We start from the raw sequence: 18,316 nt of genomic DNA on the forward strand, positions 1-18,316 counted from the left end.
GCCAGTTACCTCAGAACATCTTGTTCTCTGCCTTATAGTTTACTGACTTGTCCAGGCTCCATTCCACACTTTTGACATATCTTTCTGGGCACATCTGGTCTCTTAGGTAGTACCTTCCTCTGTACACAAAAAGAAGAAAGTTTTAAAGGAATCTTCAGGTGTCAGTCCAGCTCCTAGTCTAACTCAGCTGCTGGTGGATGACTCTCTTGTAGCTGCTTGTTGTTTCTCAGACTGCCCATTTTTTTCCACCAGTCCTCTTGGTTTAGTTTTTTCAGCTACCATTGCCGGGGTAATAACCATGTCATCTGCAGCTGTAGGAATGCCCTTCTTGGCCACTGGAAAACCACTTTTGTTGGTGTCTGAGGAAGACGTAGGTGATGGTTCTTCATTCAGCCAGGAAGGGAGGTGGAAACTGGGATCACTGTGCCCAATAGGAGTTGGTCTGTTTATAGGGAGTGTGTGCTTAGTCATAAAAAACTATCAAGCTTCTGTTTCTGTTGACATAACCACGTTCAGTAATGATTCCAGACAGGTTTCTGAAATCATTTGGAAAAACTGGCATTTTATCAGCAGTGATCTATACTTATCTGAAAAATTGGGTCAATTTCCAAAACTAGTTTTCAGAAGAGGTAAAAATCTTAAGGAGCTGTTACAGAACAATCCCTCGAGTTCTGACTTTTTTAGGAACAAGGGGTGTTCTATTTGTGGGTCTTGCAATTATTGCAACGTTATAAAAGTTGGAGGGTCTTTCCAAATTAACAGGAGGAAATATTATATCAAACACAGAATTAACTGTGATACTCGGTCCGTCGTTTATTTAGCTCAATGTGAATGCTGTCCTGCATTCTACATAGGCAAGACGGACCGAAAACTCCGACAGCGTATTTACCAGCATATATACGCTATGAGGAATCACAAATTGGATAATGCCCTGGCTAAGCATATAGAAAACAATCCTAACCATAAATTTAGCTTTATGGGCATAGACCATCTACCGAACAGCATCAGGGGCGGCCCTATATCATGTTTATTAGAACTTAAAGAACTTGAATGTCAAATAACACTTAATGCATTCAATAACCCAGGCTTGAATGAGAACTGCAATATTTCTGCAGTTCTCAAACTGAGAAGCTATACTAGATAAAATAAAGTTATTCCAGATTGTGGATTTGATTTTTAGTATTTTAGATCCTGTGTGAATTTACTTTATATATATATATATATACACCATATATATATATTTTATACAGATTGTTCTTAGTATTTGTAGCTATGTGAATATTTTTACAATTTTTCAGGACAATTCCTTCATTTATTATAATTCGAGTAATTATTATTATTGATTTAGTAATAACACCAGGTCCTTTCCCTTTCCTTCATCCCCTTCTTTCCTTCCCCCCCCCCTTTTTTTCTTCCATCCATTCCTTCTTCCTTTTCCTTCCTGGTTTCCTTTATTGTTAGAACTTGCGATTAAATGCATCATATGCTTACCATTGTGATTTTTTAATAAGACTTAGTTACCCTTTGGTCGCCTTTTTGTGCGTACTTGGGTATATTCTACAATGTTTTTTTAATCTGTGCGTTTCAATAAGGATTTTGCAGGAAGTGATGTAATCCAACCACTTCCTTTAAATACTTTAAAAAAAGCTTAACGCTTGGTTTTATGACTTTTTTCTGAAGAAGCTGCATAACTTCTAAGCAGCGAAAACACTTTTTTAATAAAATAAACTTGCGTTCAAGCCTTTTGCATTTTGTGGATTCGTACTGCCAGGCTGCTATCCCGCTGAACTGCTGATTTTTTTTCGTTGGTTGACTGTTTGTTGTTCTACGTTGGTTTCTGTTGACATAGCAGGTTTACTGAGATTTGCCAGGGGAAATTATTAATGTTTTTTTCCTTCTCCTCCTGATTCTTCAGGCAAGAGAAGGAACATTTGAGTCGTAGGAATAGACATTGCAAGGGTGTGGTTGTACCTAGCCCAGACAATATGGGACCAGTTATCCCGCTCCACAAGGGGGGATCCACCTTGGATCCCGGAAACTACTGTCCCATCAGTCTGACGAGCCTGATCTGCAAGGGCATGGAACTCATTATCATGGAACTTGTAAACAAAGATACTGGCAATCTTTAAACACTGGACTCCACCCAGTTTGCGTTCATGATGAACCTGATTGACTTCTTCGAATCAGTCTCCAGAGCTGTGGACGAGAGTAAGGCGGTCCACAAAGCCTATCTGGACCTTGCCAAGGCCTTCGACACTATCCCCCACTCTGGAGTCATAGATAAACTTACTAAGCTGGGCATAAATCCTTACATCACTGGATGAGTTACCAAATGGCTTACTGACAAAACCCAGACTGTAAAAGTAGCCGACTCCAAATCCAGCTCCAGACAAGTGACAAGTGGAGTACCTCAGGGTTCAGTCTTGGGACCACTCTTGTTTGGCATCTACTTCTCTGAGGTACAGGTCAACACTAAGGGACTCTGGCTAACAAAGTTTGCAGATGACTGCAAACTGGGAGCCATTACTGAATCCCCAAATGATGTGGATATTCTGCAAAAGGGCCTTACAGAAACAGATGCTTGGTGCCAGAGCCACTGGCTCAAGCTTAACGCCAAGAAATGTATAGCTATCCCCTTTGGGAAAAACCATGTACCCATGAATTACCACATAGGTGGCAGTACACTAAACACCGAAAGTGTGATGAGAGACTTAGGGACACAGGTGGACAGTAGTCTCACCTTCGATAACCACATCACCACAACAATCAGGAAATCCTTCTATGTGGCACACCCCATCACTAAGGGCTATTCATCCAGAAAAAAGGAGGTCATTGTCCCACTGTACTCATCCCTTATTAGACCCGTTATAGAGTACAATGCCCCATTTGGTTTTTACCTCACAAAACATCTGTAACAGCTGGAAAGGCCACAGAAATACCTCACTTAAAAGAATCACAGGCCTAAAGCAGATGCCCTGTCCTGACCGTCTAAAAAAACTCCAGCTATACTCTGTGGCATATCATCTACTCAAAGGCAATCTCTGCTTAACATACAAGGCCATGTCAAACCCTGAGCTGTTGGACATGCTCCACTTACAGAAATCCCAATCCCTCAGAGTCACACGCTCCAAGGATCTAAACCTTGTCGTCACAATGAACAAAACATGCTGAGGGATAGGTTCCTGACCCAGAGACTCCCCATACTCTGGAATAGACTGCCCATACATGTCAAGCAGAGCGCCTCTTTGGCCCTCTTCAAAAGGAACCTTGATGACTGGATGGGAGATAGGAAATTCACCCTGGGGATCACGTCAGTCATCCTGCTAGACAGGGGTCCAGGGAAGTAAATATTGTGGAAAGAAATATCCAGGGAATTCTGTGTACATGTGAATAGCTGCATCTGTCCACTTCTGAAGTTGCACTGGGCCATGGTTTGACAAATACATATGTAACTACTCTGTTGTTCTTGGCAAACTCTTATTAAAGCATCCTAGGTGAACATTGAGGTTTGTTAAAACCTTAGAAATAATGCTCAGCACTGCCCAGAGCTAACTGTAAATTTTATCACTTACTCAGACCCAGAAGACATAGCTAATATACTAGTGGATACATTTCCCAGATCTCAAACTCACATTTACACTTTCCTTTCAAATAACCCATTTGCACTATCCAAGGCCAAGAACAATGCTTTTAAGGAGCCAGATAACCCGTCAGAAACTCCCTACAAAAGCTATTCAGTGTCATCTTCCCTAGGGACTTTGTGCTGTATGAATGCAGGTTAGCAACCATCATCCCCTTGAACAAAGGTGAGGCATCAGTGGCCTAGGAACTTAATATTTAAGTCTGACTAGCTTAATCTTTAAGGCTGTGAAAAGAATCATTATGGAATTAATAAACAAGGACTTGGGTAAACTGCAGACTGTTTGGTCTTATCAAGGGCAGATCCTGCCGACTTAACCTTGCTGACTTCTTTGAGAAGGTTATTGAAGCAAAGGATGAGGGCATATAAATACATGCTGCATATCTAGACCTTGCAAAGGCATTTAACAACAACCCACACCCTGTTGTCATAGATAAACAATCGTAGCTAAATGTTAATTCCTACATAGCTCATTGGTAACATTTGCTTGATAAACAGTGCCTGTGAAATTAGGGTGGACTGCTCTACATCCTTCCAATGACCCATCACTAGTGGTATACTCCAGGGTTCAGTCCTTGGCCACTCCTCTTTGGCATTTACTTCCCTGTAGTCAGCGCTGCTGTATAGGGTTTATGGATGACTAGGTTTGCAGATGACTGTAAACTTGGTGCCATGTCACCAAGATCCTTCAGGACAGCATGGGTAATGTCTTAGATAGCTGTTGTTTCTTGATGTGCAGTTATCCACTTAAAGAATGCATGTTGCATTCATGTATAGGTACTTAAACTGAGAGACAGTGTTGAAGCTGAGCAGCAGTTGATGGGCATCAATGGGTGTTACTTAGTGGAAGTGCTAAAAGTGAAATGTTTTCTGTACCTGAAAATTACAGCTAATAATTTTAATTTTTTATATTTCAGATTCCTTTTGCAAAATTTGTAGCTAGAAACAGTATTACAAGTTTGAAAAGGTAAGAAGTGTGTTATTTTTTTTTCATTTTTCTCTGTACTTTTTTGATGTATACAATTTGTTTTGTTTGGAGTGCCATTTTTGACCATAATCTGTTTAATTCTTAAGATCTTTTTCTTTAGCTCTCCTCCCTTTCCAGCAAAGAAACCTTCCTTCCCACTTTTCCTTATAAAGCCTTCACACTATTTATGATTCAGATGTGTTCATTATAAAATTATCTGTGCATTACTGTTGAAAATATATGTCAGTGTATTAGCCTTTTTTTTCCATTACCCATTAGTGTTCCAGACTTGTAATTCAACCTTGTCTATTATTCTAATTATATGTATTCCTGGCCTTTTTGTTACAAATGAATCCTTCATGGTCTGTTTCTGTAATTTTTATTTGACTTTGTTTTTGTGCATTATTTTCATTTAAAACATATAATTCCCCCTTCCCCCTAAAATAAGCACATTAATTATGTACATATTTTCTTAAGGTAGCAGAGTAATTGCTCTGCAGAAGGAGCAGTATAAAGCTTCTTCTAGTCTTTTCTAATCAGACTCAAACACTGATTTATTCCTTTGGGATGGAGAACACCTTTTATAAATCACTATTCTTTTTAACTTGCATGCGGCCAGCAAATTAAATGTCTTATTTGCAAGTCTTTCCCTGTCCTTGTTGTAAAAATGGAAAAATGGGACAAAGACAAACTCAAAAAAAAAACAAACTGCATTAAAGGCAAAACAATAACAAAAAAAATGGAATAACTCCTTGTAAAACTTTAATTATATCAAAACAATAAATCTTTAAATAAGAACATTAGTGCTTTCGTCCACTTTAAATGTTGATTAGTGAACTTCATCAGACAAATTAGTTCCAAAATACCAGATCTGAAGTAGTTAACTTAATTTATCTGCAACCTGTGGGTATTCGGATCCATATCAGATCCGAGCCGGCAACTTTTTCAAGCATCTGCTCCAAGCTCCTCCTCTTACCCGTAATCCTCTCACATCTCCTACCTTCCCTCAGATCTCGTTTGCTGCTTCATGCATCGGCATCGTGATCTCTTTAGCTCCAAGTTGGGTGTAGTAAGTGAACAGTTTTTCTTGTGCTTTTAGTGAGTGTGTGTGGTCGTTAATTTACCTTATCCTCCCCTCTGCTGTTCGTCGTTTTTTTTGTGTTAAAAAACTAGTAGTATAGCAGGCCTTCCCGACTGTAGTGTGTGTGTTGCAGTGTTGGGTTAAGTTTTGGCTGAGTGGGTTTATAGTATGGCTGAGCAGCCAAAACCTACTTTTAAAAAATGCACAGTGTGTGGCCACAAGCTTTCACCAGCTGATGGCCACACACTGTGTGTTATTTGCCTGGGTGTTCCCCATCTTTCAGTACAGTGTAGTGTGTGCGCGAGAGTCAACCCCAGGGCCCTAAAAGAAAGGAAGGCAAAGCTGGTAGCTTAGGGCCTTCTGCCAGTTTCTTCCCTAGACACAGCGACCTCGGCTCTTCCAGTAACTACTCAACCCCCTTCAGGCTGGGACTCGTCCTGCCACTAGGCCTGTTGAAGGGGGGACTAAAGGAAAGGAAAAGAAGGACAAAGACAAGAGAGGGGATAGGCCCTGCAAGCAGTCTCCAGAGCGGGAGCCCTTCCCTAGCCCGCCTTCCAAAGTGACTAGAACTACATCTTCTCGGCTCCACTCCCTGAGATTTTCCCAGGAGCTGACGGAGCCCTTGGACCCGAGGCCTTCATCAAGGTCATCGCACTGACCAGCCAGATCAGAGTCGGTCACCTCCTCGCACTTGACTCTGATGTCGGAGTTGGATATGGACAAGATGATGAGGAGGTTCATTCGGATCCAAATCTGAGTCTTGCCAGACCCCTCTTCCTCCGGAGGGGGGACCTCCATGCCCTTCTTTCATCCAGTTTCTCCTTCCCCCATCCAACCTGCGGTTTTGGGGTTTGGTGCAGACGGTTCCTCCATCCTCGACGCCAGCGATTACCTTGAGTTCCTCGGATCAGACCTGTTTGGATCCGAGGAAGGGGAGTCGAATCTGAGGGGATGGAGATGTCTTCGGCTCAGATGTCGGATTCGAGCCATTCCTTCGGAACCCTGGCTACTTCTGCCTCAGCCCCAATCCTTACTGCGGAGCCGGAGAGAGCTTCCTTCTTGTTGGTGGCTAAGGATGCTTTCCATCTGCGTTCGATGTGGTGCAGAGGGTTCTCTCCCAAGGATCTAGACCCCAGCCTATTTTCTTGGACTCCGCCCAGGCTTCCATGGATTTGGTCATGACTCCTTTCAGCTTGTCCCAGGGACAACCCATGCTAGAGGACTCCCAGGTGGATCTCTTAGTGGAACCCCCCCCCCCCCGTGACTCACAAGCCCTCTTCAGAGAGTTCAGCTGAAGAGGTTTCCACACAGGTGTAAAAGGAGGCACCTGGACTCCCCCAAGTCCCTGACAGTAGATAATGACTTAAATGAAGGAGAGGGTTCCCCCAGGTCACCTCCCGAGGATGTCTCCTTTGGAGACATCATGGAGATCCTCCTCCAGAGGAGAGGTTGGTCAGCCCCAAAACCCTCTACGGATGAGTCAGTGCTCCTGGAGGCCTTTGGCATGGGGCCATCTACATCCTGGGTGTCCCCTCCTGCAGATTCCTTAGTGGATCTTATTACCACGCGGGCATAGAAGGAGCCTGATACCATAGAGCTGATACCAAAACGCCCGGACAGGATCCTCTCTCCTCCTTCAAACAGACAGTTGTGGTACAGAGGACCCCGGTGGATGCTATACCAAAGACAAACAGATAATGTCACCTGGGTTTAACATACTCAGAGCTGACCGTATAAGGAAAAGGGGAGGTGGAATAGCTGTCCTGTATAAAAATACGCTAAACATACTAACTAACCCCAAACAACCACCGCAGGTTGCTAACGCTGAAATATTAGCTCTGATAATAAAACTAAATAAACTAAAAACTGTAAACCTAATAGTTATCTGCATACCCCCAGGGAACAATATTGAAACTCTAGAAGCCATTCTAAATTGGATAGACAACAACTATCCACAAGAAACTATTGTCCTGGGAGATGTCAACATTGATTGGAACCAATGCTCCGCACAGTCCAATCATACCCCCTTAAATCTCCATGGTTTCACTCAGATTATATCCACTACCACCAGGCTAGGCAATAACAAGCAAAAAGAAAGCATACTTGACTGGATGCTCGTCAAGGAGGACCCCCAAAAATATACTCCAGGAACTCTCCCCAATGATCTTGGTGATCATTTGATAACATACATTTTGAAAAATAATACAACCAATGCCAGGACGCCAGTGTATAGAACGATCAGAAATAAAAAAAAATTCGACCCAATTAAATTTAACACGGAACTTAAATACTGCAACTGGTCAAAATTGAAATTCCTTCCCATAGATGAGGCAGTCTCACATTTTAATGAAACATTCCTCACAATACTGGACTCTCATGCTCCAAAAAGGGTATCTAGAATCAAATCCCACATAGCACCCTGGCTAACCACAGAGACCAAAGCCAAAATAAATCGCAGGGACAAAGCATGGACCAAGTGGCGTACCACCAAGTTACCATTAGATCGAGTCATCTTCCAACAAATAAGAAACGAAACTAAAAAGGCCACTGCTCTAGATAAGAAAAACTACTTTCACCACCTACAAAACAAAAACCAAAAGAACCCCCAAAAATTCTGGGCAGGATTGAACAAACTTCTCCAACCAGGAAAATCCACCACTCCCACCCCAGAAACTCTATCTGATAAGAACCAAGAAGTAGTAGCTAACAACTTTAATACATTCTTCACCGAAACCATTCAGTCACTAGCTAGACAGCTGCCTGCTCCCTCCACCACCCCCAAAAACACCACACCCAAAACTCCACTATCATTCAATCTACAACCCATATCTACCACTTACATTCGATCCCGACTAAAAAAATTAAAGCCAACTACCCTCTCAGCTGATCTTCTACCAGCAGAATACCTGCAAATTGCTGCAGATGTCATTGCCTACCCCATATCAATCTTAATAAACAGAACCATTACTGAGTCCACAATCCCAGCAATATGGAAAATATCTCACGTCATACCTCTTCATAAAGGTGGAACATCCACTGAACTTTCTAACTAAAGGGCAATAGCCATTTTATCACCACTTGCCAAAATAATGGAAAAGTGTGTGCATAAACAACTAATGTCCTATCTCATCCATAACAAGCTACTAACTGACTGTCAGCATGGATTTAGACCCCATCATAGCACGACAACTGCCCTTCTCTCTTTTACCGAAAAAAATCAACCATCATCGGAACAACAAAAATACCTCCTCTGCCCTCTTTCTAGATATGTCGACATGGTAAACCACCAGCTCCTTCTCAAAACCCTAGAAACCTTTCACCTAGACACCCATGTCCTAAACTGGTTTCAGGCCTACCTCGTAGGCAGACAACAAGCAGTTATGTGGCAGAACAAGCTTTCATCCCTACTACCAAACAGCATAGGCGTACCCCAAGGGTCCATATTAGGACCTCTTCTCTTCTCAATATTCATAAACGACCTGCACTCAGTCATCCCCGACGCCACCTGCATCCAATATGCAGATGACTCTACTCTCATCTGTTCCAATCCCATACTTGACAACCTTCTAAAAACCACCCAACACTGCTTTACTATAGTTGAAAATTGGCTAACTGACCATCATTTCATATTAAACCCAAAAAAAGCCCCAACTACTTCTCTTTCACCCAACTATAACCCTACACCTTTCACACAATTTACTATCCAATCCAATAATGGAACTATTATCTCTCCTACTACCAACGCTAAACTACTAGGAGTAAATATAGACAATAAACTCCGATTTGACACCCACATTAACCAAACTATTAAAACGGTAAACAAAAAACTAGGGTCTTTATATAGATTAAAAACCTTCCTAACTCCAGCCGCTAGACTAGCTACTGCCCGCTCACACCTTCTATCCACCCTACTATATGCCTCCCCCATCCTCACTAACCTTAACAAATCAGACCTAAATCGTCTCTCCACTTGTTATAACCACATTGCTAGATTCATCACTGCCCTGCCCTACAGAACACACCATTGTATTAACCTGAAAAAACTTGACTGGCTAGAACTCCCGAATCTTCTCCTGAAATATCAACTTTTAGAAGCCTTTAAAATCCTGAAACACCCAGAGAACACCCCTGCTCTAAAAAAACATACTAACCCCCTATACCAACCTTAGTTCTCTACGCTCATCTGACAAACTCCTAATACAAACTAGCAAGGCCCATAACATAGGCGGGGATAGACTGTACTCTAATGTCATTGGAAAGGTGTGGAACTCTCTTTCAAATAAATTAACGTCTTTACCATCACTAGCTTTATTCAAAAAAGAACTTGAAATCCACTTTAAATCGCACTGGATATGTCCTTGTATGAACCCGGACTAAGATTACCATGAGCAACTCTGCACAGATACGGGCAATTTTTGTCCTAGTCAACCAAGGGTCTACTAACCTGAATACAATGAATGTAATCAAATGTAACTTCTATTGCAGCACTGTTATCTCTCTAAAAACTATGTATATGTTTTCTGTCCTTTTGGCTTGCTGTCTTTCTGTCTATTATTATATGTCATTTTAACCTTGTTGGAGATTTTCTCCCCGGGACTCCGCTGAAAATGGACATGTATCCAGTCGGACTATCCCGGTCAACAAATGTAAAATAAAATAAATAAAATAAATAAAATGGTGGTTGCAGCTGCCACCAAGAGAGAACTGGCTCAGGAAAGTTCCTCGGTCCACCCTCCGGACAAGGAGTCTAGGGCGGTGGATCGGTTTGGGAAACAAGCATTTTCTTCAGCGACATTTTCCATTTGAGTGCTGAATTATTTGGCACACGTCATACGACTTCAGTGAGATCTAGTCACAGAGTTTGCTGTGGCGCCCCCAGAGTCTTTGTCGCCGGAGGACAAGCGATTATTCTCCGCGAAAATGTCGACTCTCAAATCAGTATCGAACACGTCCATGCATCTTTTTTCCCATGCCACGGAAGGAGCGGCTATGACGGCTGGGACTGGAGTAGCTATGAGGCGACATTCTTGGCTCAGACTGTGTCAATTCGCTGACCCCTTCAAGGCGTCGTTCGATGGTTCTTCCCTGTTCGGGATGACAGTACGTGACACTCTGGTCCAGAGTGAGAAGGACAGGAAGACTGTGTCTGCCGTCGGAGTCCGCTTCTCTAGCCCTCAAAGATCCTTTTCTAGGAATCAGCGAGGGCAAAAGAAGATGCGGTTCCGAAAATCACAGTTTTCCTGGGACTCTCAGGACAACTCATCCCGTAGGGACAGAGGGGGACAAGACAGACACCGCCCCAGGGGCAGAGGGGGGCTGAGGAACTTTGTGTCTAGGGAGACCTTCTCGGACAGACCCATGCAGCAGCCCTGAGGGGTTGCCTGACTGTCCTACTCTGGAGACAGTCGGGGGAAGATTATCATTGCACCTAATGGCTTGGAAGTCCATTACTGCGGACTGTTGGGTGCTTCAAGTAATATCCAGAGGCTACTGCATCCTGTTCATTACCCCTCCCGTCCAACCAAAACGCCTCCCGGATGTTCCACCTGCTCAAAGGGAGGCGGCAGCGCAAGAGATTTCAAAGCTGCTTCACAAACGAGCCATCGAACCGGTCCCCCCAGATCAGTCCAGATTAGGCGTTTACTCCAAGTTCTTTTTAGTGCCAAAAAAGACGGGGGACCTCAGGCCCTTATTAGACCTGTCAACCCTGAACCTGGCTGTTGCCAAGCAGAAATTCTGGATGGTCACCCTGCAGTCCCTTCTACCTTATCTTCGAGAATGCGACTGGATGTGTTTGATAGACCTCCAGGACACTTTCTACCATATCAAAATTCGCAGAAGCTCCAGGAGATTCCTTCGCTTCCGGCTGGGAGCCAATCATTTCCAGTTCAGAGCCCTACCCATCGGTCTCACCACAGCCCCCAGGGTGTTTACCAAGGTTATGGTAGTCATTGCGGCTCACCTGAGGCTTCAGGGAATTCAGGTGTTTCCTTACCTAGACTATTGGCTCCTCGCTGCTGCCACCAAGAGTCTTCTTTGCATGACCAGAGACTCCTTCATGTATCTTGCAGTCAACCTAGGGATTACCATCAATGTCTCCCAAGTCCCTCTTGAACCCGGTACAGATCTTGGAATTTATAGGGGCACAGCTGGACACCCTCCAATTGAAAGTCTTTCTAACTCGAGACAAGGTCCAGAGCCTATGGGCCCATGCATCAGCGATTCTTGGCCCCAGGCTGCAAATGGCAGGTGACATTCTCTGAGCCCTAGGCTCCATGTCCGCAGCAATCTCGATCCTTCCTTGTGCGCGCCCTCACATGCGGGTGCTTCAGTGGACCCTTCCAATACAGTGGTCTTGGCTAGACCTCTGGACTATCCAATTCGAATCAGCAAAGCTTGCAAGGCGTCTCTTCTTTGGTGGCTCCAATCGACAGAAATCTTGACAGGGCATCTATTCATAGCACCCACAGCCCATGCCACAGTGACCAGGGACGCCTCCCAGCTCAGGTTGGGGGGGGGCACTATTTGGGGAGGACAGTCCAAGGCACACATGGTCCCAGACCGAGACTAGATGGCATATCAATGTTCTGGAGATGAGGGTAGTGCTTTTAGCGTTGCAAGCCTTTTACGCTGTTCTTCCCCCGGGGACGATTGCAGTTCAGTCAGACAACATGTCTGTTGTCTGGTACATCAACAAACAGGGGGGAACCATATTTTACAATCTCTGTCACGAGGCTATGAGAGTGTGGGAGTGGGCGATCTCCACCAATCGGTTTCTGATTGCAACGCACATCCCGGGACACTCCAACATTTTAGTGGACAGATTGAGTTGGGCTATTCTAATGCTGTATGAGTGGTCTCTGAAACAATCAATAGCGAAGGAGATCTTCCTTGCGTGGGCTCAGCCTTGCTGCGATCTCTTCACATCTCCTTCCAATGCGAAGTGCAGCGAGTTCTTCACTTTGATCCCCTCACCAGGGCCCCCCCCCCCAGAGATGCTGTAGTCCATGCTTGGCCTCCCGGATTACTGTATGCTTACCCCCCATTACCTCTTATTCCGAAGTTTCTTCAGAAAGCTTGCTGACTGGGGTGCAAAGTGATCCTCATTGCCCCATTCTGGCCTCGTCAAGTGTGGTTCCCCTTCCTCTGGTCTCATGTTCTAACTCCTCCTTGGATTCTGGATCCTTGCCCGGATCTCATCTCTCACCCCTCGGGCACCTGTCCACCTGACCTGGACAGCCTCAAGCTGACTGCTTGGTTGCTCCAGTTCCCGATTGCCAGGACTCCTGGTCTGTCATCTTCAGTAAAGACTATTCTGGTGGCTTCTCAGAGGACTCTAGATCCCTTTACAGCCCCGGTTCCTGCAGTGTTGGAGTTTTTGGCCAATATTTTCCAACAAGGGGCTAGTTCCTCCACAGTAAAAGTGCATCTCGCGGCCATCTCTAATTTTCATGTAGGCGAAAACATGAATGCTCTGGCCTCTTTGAGACTGTGTAAGGCTTTTTTGAAAGTCACCTTTCTTTTACGCCCTCCGGTCAAGGACTCAGTCCCGCCTTGGGACCTTACCCTAGTTCTGCAGGCGTTAGTTGCTCCTCCCTTTGAACATGCAGCGTCAGTAGATCTGAAGTTGTTTTCCTGGAAGACAGCTTTCCTAATGGCCATTACCTCATCTAGGAGAGTTTCTGAGATTCAAGCTTTGTCTGCCATGCCCCCTTACTTGATCTTTCATAAAGACAGGGTATCGCTCAGCATGAACCCTTCCTTCTTACCAAAAATTGCTTCTGAATCAAACATTAATCAGGCGATTAACCTGCCTGTTTTCTTTCCAAATTTTCAGAACAAGGGTGAATATAAACAACATTTGCTAGATGTTCATAAACAACTTTGTTTCTATTTACACAGAAGTAAACCCTTTTGTAAGTCTGACCAGTTATTCGTGTCCTTTTCTAAACCCTTTCTGGGCAAAGCCGTATCCAAGGTCTCCTTGGCTAGATGGATTACACAATGTATACTGCAAATCTATAAGGACAAAAGTCTGTCCCCGCCTGGTCCTGTTAAAGCTCATTCTACCAGATCTATGGCGACTTCTGCTGCTTTTTGGTCTAGGGGTTTTACTGGATGATATCTGTGCGACAGCAACCTGGGCAAGGTCACATACATTCATTTCTCATTGTAAATTGGATTTGATCACTAGAGGGAGAGCATCCTTTGGCTCTGCGATGCTCAGGAATATCCTTCCATGAGGGCCTCCCAGGAGTTTTGGTAGCTGGGGACTTTGTCCCACAGGTTGCAGATAAATGAAGTTAACTACTTTAGATAAAGAAGTTAAGTACTCACCATAACATTCCATCTGAGTAGTTATACTTCATTTTCTGCAACTGTCCCGCCCTCCTTCCCCTGAACCTGTTCCAGGTTAGTGATGTTACTGAGTTGCTGTTAGTTTGATTAGTGGCAAACTTGATCTAAGGGAAGGTAGGAGATGTTAGGGATTATGGGTAAGGGGAGGAGCTTGGAGCAGATGCTTGAAAAAGTTGCCGGCTCGGATCCGATATGGATCCGAATACCCACAGGTTGCAGAAAATGAAGTATAACTACTCAGATGGAACGTTATGGTGAGTACATAACTTCTTTTTTAAGTTCGTATAGCAAACAAATGAAATTCCATTTCCCTAATGACATCAATCACCCCTCCCCTTTTAAAAGCACCCTTCATTTCACTTAATCAGTAAATTTCTAAAATAAATTATTTCACAATCCTAGAGTTAACATTTTACTAAAATAATATACATTTATTTATTTTACATTTGTTGACCGTGATTGTCCGACTGAGCTGGAGAGCCCTTTTTTCAGCAGAGGCCCAGGGAGAAAAGCTCCAACATATTAATCAGTTTTCATTATAAATTAGCGTTAAACAGCAATGTTACAGGATTATTACAAGACATTAAGTAACAATACAATGTTATACTGTGTCAATAATCAGGAGTATAACAAAACTATTTCAAGATGTATAAAAATAAATATGTCATTAAGATGATACAGTTTTTGGGGTAAGCGGTTCCAAAAGCCCAGTTTTATCATAATGTAATTGCATGAAGACATAACAGTTACAATAGAATGTTTCTCTGAGGCGATTTGCTTAATACATTTTAGAAGACAGTAGAAAGAGTAGTCAAGGAAGATTAGAGAGAGCTAGTGAGAAGAGTGAGTTAAGGGCAGAAAGTAGATTAAGGTATGAGAAGTAGGGGATGTTTAAGGAGGGAGAGTGCAGTGGCAGAACCAGTGACTTTTAAAGTGCTCTTTGGTGGCTGTCTTAAATTGTTTAGGATGTGTAAGGGTCCTGATTTCTATTTGGAGCCTATTCCAAGCAATAGTGGGGTGATAGCTGTACATGTTGTGTCCAACTTTAGACTTGGGTTTGTAGATTTGTAGTAGGTCTTAGTTACAGCTTTGGAGAGGTCTGGAGTGAGAATAATGGGAGATGAGAGGGGATAGTGCTGCCAGTAGGAAAGCTGGTATAGGATAGAAAGGATGATCTGGAGCTGACAGAGAAGTAGAAGTAGGGTAGGGGTAGGGTGTAAATTAATTAAATTGTCAATCCAAAAGTTAATTAAATATTCAAGTATAATTAAAACAACTATTTGAGTGTGATTAAAACACAGTTTCACATCAATAACCTTGCACCAAATAAATACATCAATACTTTACATATTTCATTTTCTTTATCTGGTTAATGTAGATAGAGCAGTAATCATTTAACCCAGGTTAATTATAGGCAATTGGTTTTAACTGCCACAAGAGCTCTTTTTTCTTTAGGTAAAGGTTTCAAGGGCCACCCCTTGGTACAAATTTTATTTTATCAATTGATGTATACCTAAAAGCATGGCCAGGGAATTGTGAAACATGTTTTGCCAGACAATTAATGTCCTTTTTCCTTCTTAATGTTGTACTCAGGTTCGTGAATCCCGTCTCTTAGCCTCCATTTGATTTTGCCCACATAAAAACTTGAACACTCCCGACACAAGGCTAAATATACAACTCCCTTCCAAATTACAGTCATACTTTTACATTAGTTTGTACTCAACATCCCTTATCCTGAATCCGGTTCCTATATTAATCTTACTAGCGTGTCTACCACATTTCATCATTTGAGGCATATGATTCCTTTCTTTTGTGCTCATATTTTCCAAAATATATTTAAAACATTCAAAAATTGGTCTATTTTGGTGGAGGATAGGACCCTTAGGGATAGGATAGTATTCCGGAGAGGCTTGACTTTTATATGTATTTTGGAAAATGTGAACGCAAAAGAAAGGAATCCTATACCCCAGATGATGAAATATGGTAGATGCCTACACCTGTAGTAAGATTAATATAGGAATTGGATTGAGGATAATGGACGTTGAGTACAAGCTAATGTACAAATTTGACTGTAATTTGAAAGGAGGAGTATATTTATCCTTGTGTTGGGAGTGCCCATGTTTTTATGTGGGCAAAACTGAACAGAGGCTAAGAGATAGGATTTATGAACACGAGTACAACACTAAGAAGGAAAAGGACATTAATGCTCTGGCAAAACATGTTTCACAATTCCCTGGCCATGCTTTTAGTTATATGGCAATTGATAAAGTAAAAATTGTACCAAGAGGCGGCCCTTGGAACCTTCACCTAGAGAAAAAAAAGAGCTCTTGTGGCAGTTAAACTAAATGCCTATAATTGTCCTGGGTTAAATATCACTGTTCTATCTATTGTTTGCTAAAAATTAAAGCAATAACCAGCTAAAATTAAATGTGTAAAGTATTTGTGTATTTATTCAGTGGTGGGTTATTGATGTGAAGTTGTCTTGTTTTAATCACATCGGAATATTTGTTTTAATTATAATTGAAGATTTAATTAACTTTTGGATTGACATAATTTAATTTATGCATTATTTTCGTAAAATGTAAACTCTAGGATTGTATTTTAGAGGTTTACTGATTAAGTAAGATGAAGGGTGCTTTTAAAAGGGAAGGGGTGATTGATGTCATTAAGGAAATGGAATTTGATTTGTTTGCTATACATATTTAAATTGATATTTTGGAATTATAATTTGTCTGATGAAGTTCACTAATGGACATTTGCTTTCTTTCGGCTTTTCCCAGTTAGGGGTCACCGCAACAGATCACAGGTCCACTATTGATTGGCAGTGGATTTTGAAAGTGTTGAGTTGCCAGCCCTGGTGCACAACCTTCACCGGAGGCACATGCACCTACCTGCATGTCTTTAAAGTTCACTCAACCACAGGGAGGACATGCAGACTCCACGCAGAAGCGCTCCAGCCAAGAATCAAACCGGAGAACCATTTGCTGTGCGGTGACGATGCTAACTGCTGCACCACAGCAGCCGACTCACTAATGGACATTTAAAGTGGACAAAACACTAATGTTTTTATTTAAAGTTTTTACCGATTTGATATAATTAAAGTTTTACAAGGAGTTATTCCTGTCCTTGTTGTACTAGATAGCCAAACATTGCTACCTACATTCTTTCATTTAGTATATTTGGCACTTTAAATGTGTATTTATTTCTGCGGGTTGCTGATTTCTAATGACATTACCCCTTTAATTTTATTACCTATTTTCAAAAGGTCAATACTGTTAATTACCCAGACAAAGCAGCTCTATCTTCATGTAATCAAGCATAGCTTGTCAAGGAAAGCAGTCTGCATTCAAGTAGCATTTGAGGTAGAGTATGTCAGTCACACTGTAAATTTAAAATCTTGGATTCTGGAGTATGATAACAAATGTGACTTTAACCAAACAGCATACTAATTTATTGTATGTATTTATTTATTTTATTGTTTATTGACCAGGTTAGTCTCACTAGGCTGTTGGGCTCTTTTCAGGGGAGACTCAACGTGGTATGTACTTCTAGGGGAGATGTGGCCATGGCATTCAGGAGTTTTAGATAGGTGCTATGGGATCTTTTAAAATCACTTGAGCTACCACCAAGTCAAGCAGGTGGTCCTTGGTTTAACATCTCATCATAAGGACGAATCACCAAGTTATTTTCTCATTGGTATTTATTGATTTCAGTGGATCTGAAGTATCTTTCAGTATGCATCTTACATTGTAGTGGCACCAAACATCTTAGCTTTATCATATTCCCTGCATTTAATCTACTGTGTTCAACAGATACCCTGCCTAACTGACATTCGGGTAGTAGTGCCCTGCTATTCTTCCTTTGACAGTCTACCAAAGCTCAGAGTCCCTCCCACTGTCTGTCTGTGGGTGTGATGGACCAGCCACCTGGTAGTACAGGTACTGTCTAACAGACCCACAAACAGGATCCTTTCTGTTTTCTAGTGCCATAGTAAGAGAAGAATCTCGTGGAAGACTGCTCCTTACTCTAGCTCTCTTCAGCTTTTGAGTTTTATTTCCTCCCTCTGCCCTTTTCTCTTAGAGCTCGAATAGTGTTTTCTGCTGCTTTGCTTGTTTTTTTTTTTTCCCCCAGTAGTGAAATTTTGTGTGCTTGGAGTTTTACTTTACTTTTAGTATAAGATTTATACAGTTTGTCTTAAACTAATTCTTGGTTTTGATGGTTATTTGACCCTTTGTCGCCATTGGTGAAAGTTTAACTGAGTTTCTGTACC

At 42.4% G+C, this 18,316-nt stretch overlaps 1 protein-coding gene across 3 annotated transcripts in view; it reads left to right on the plus strand.

Annotated features, from left to right (window-relative positions):
• EIF2AK4 (eukaryotic translation initiation factor 2 alpha kinase 4) overlaps positions 1 to 18,316 on the plus strand; it is a 3,701,979-nt gene that overhangs the window by 2,111,593 nt on the left and 1,572,070 nt on the right. For all 3 annotated transcript variants that reach the window (XM_044073832.1, XM_044073831.1, XM_044073833.1), the window contains one exon: positions 4,558 to 4,607. In XM_044073832.1, the coding sequence (XP_043929767.1) occupies positions 4,558 to 4,607 (50 nt within the window). The remainder of the gene's footprint in view (positions 1 to 4,557; positions 4,608 to 18,316) is intronic.

The sequence above is a fragment of the Protopterus annectens genome, chromosome 6.part0, assembly GCF_019279795.1.
Source record: "Protopterus annectens isolate FY-2018-M chromosome 6.part0, PAN1.0, whole genome shotgun sequence".
Lineage (NCBI taxonomy): Eukaryota > Metazoa > Chordata > Ceratodontiformes > Protopteridae > Protopterus > Protopterus annectens.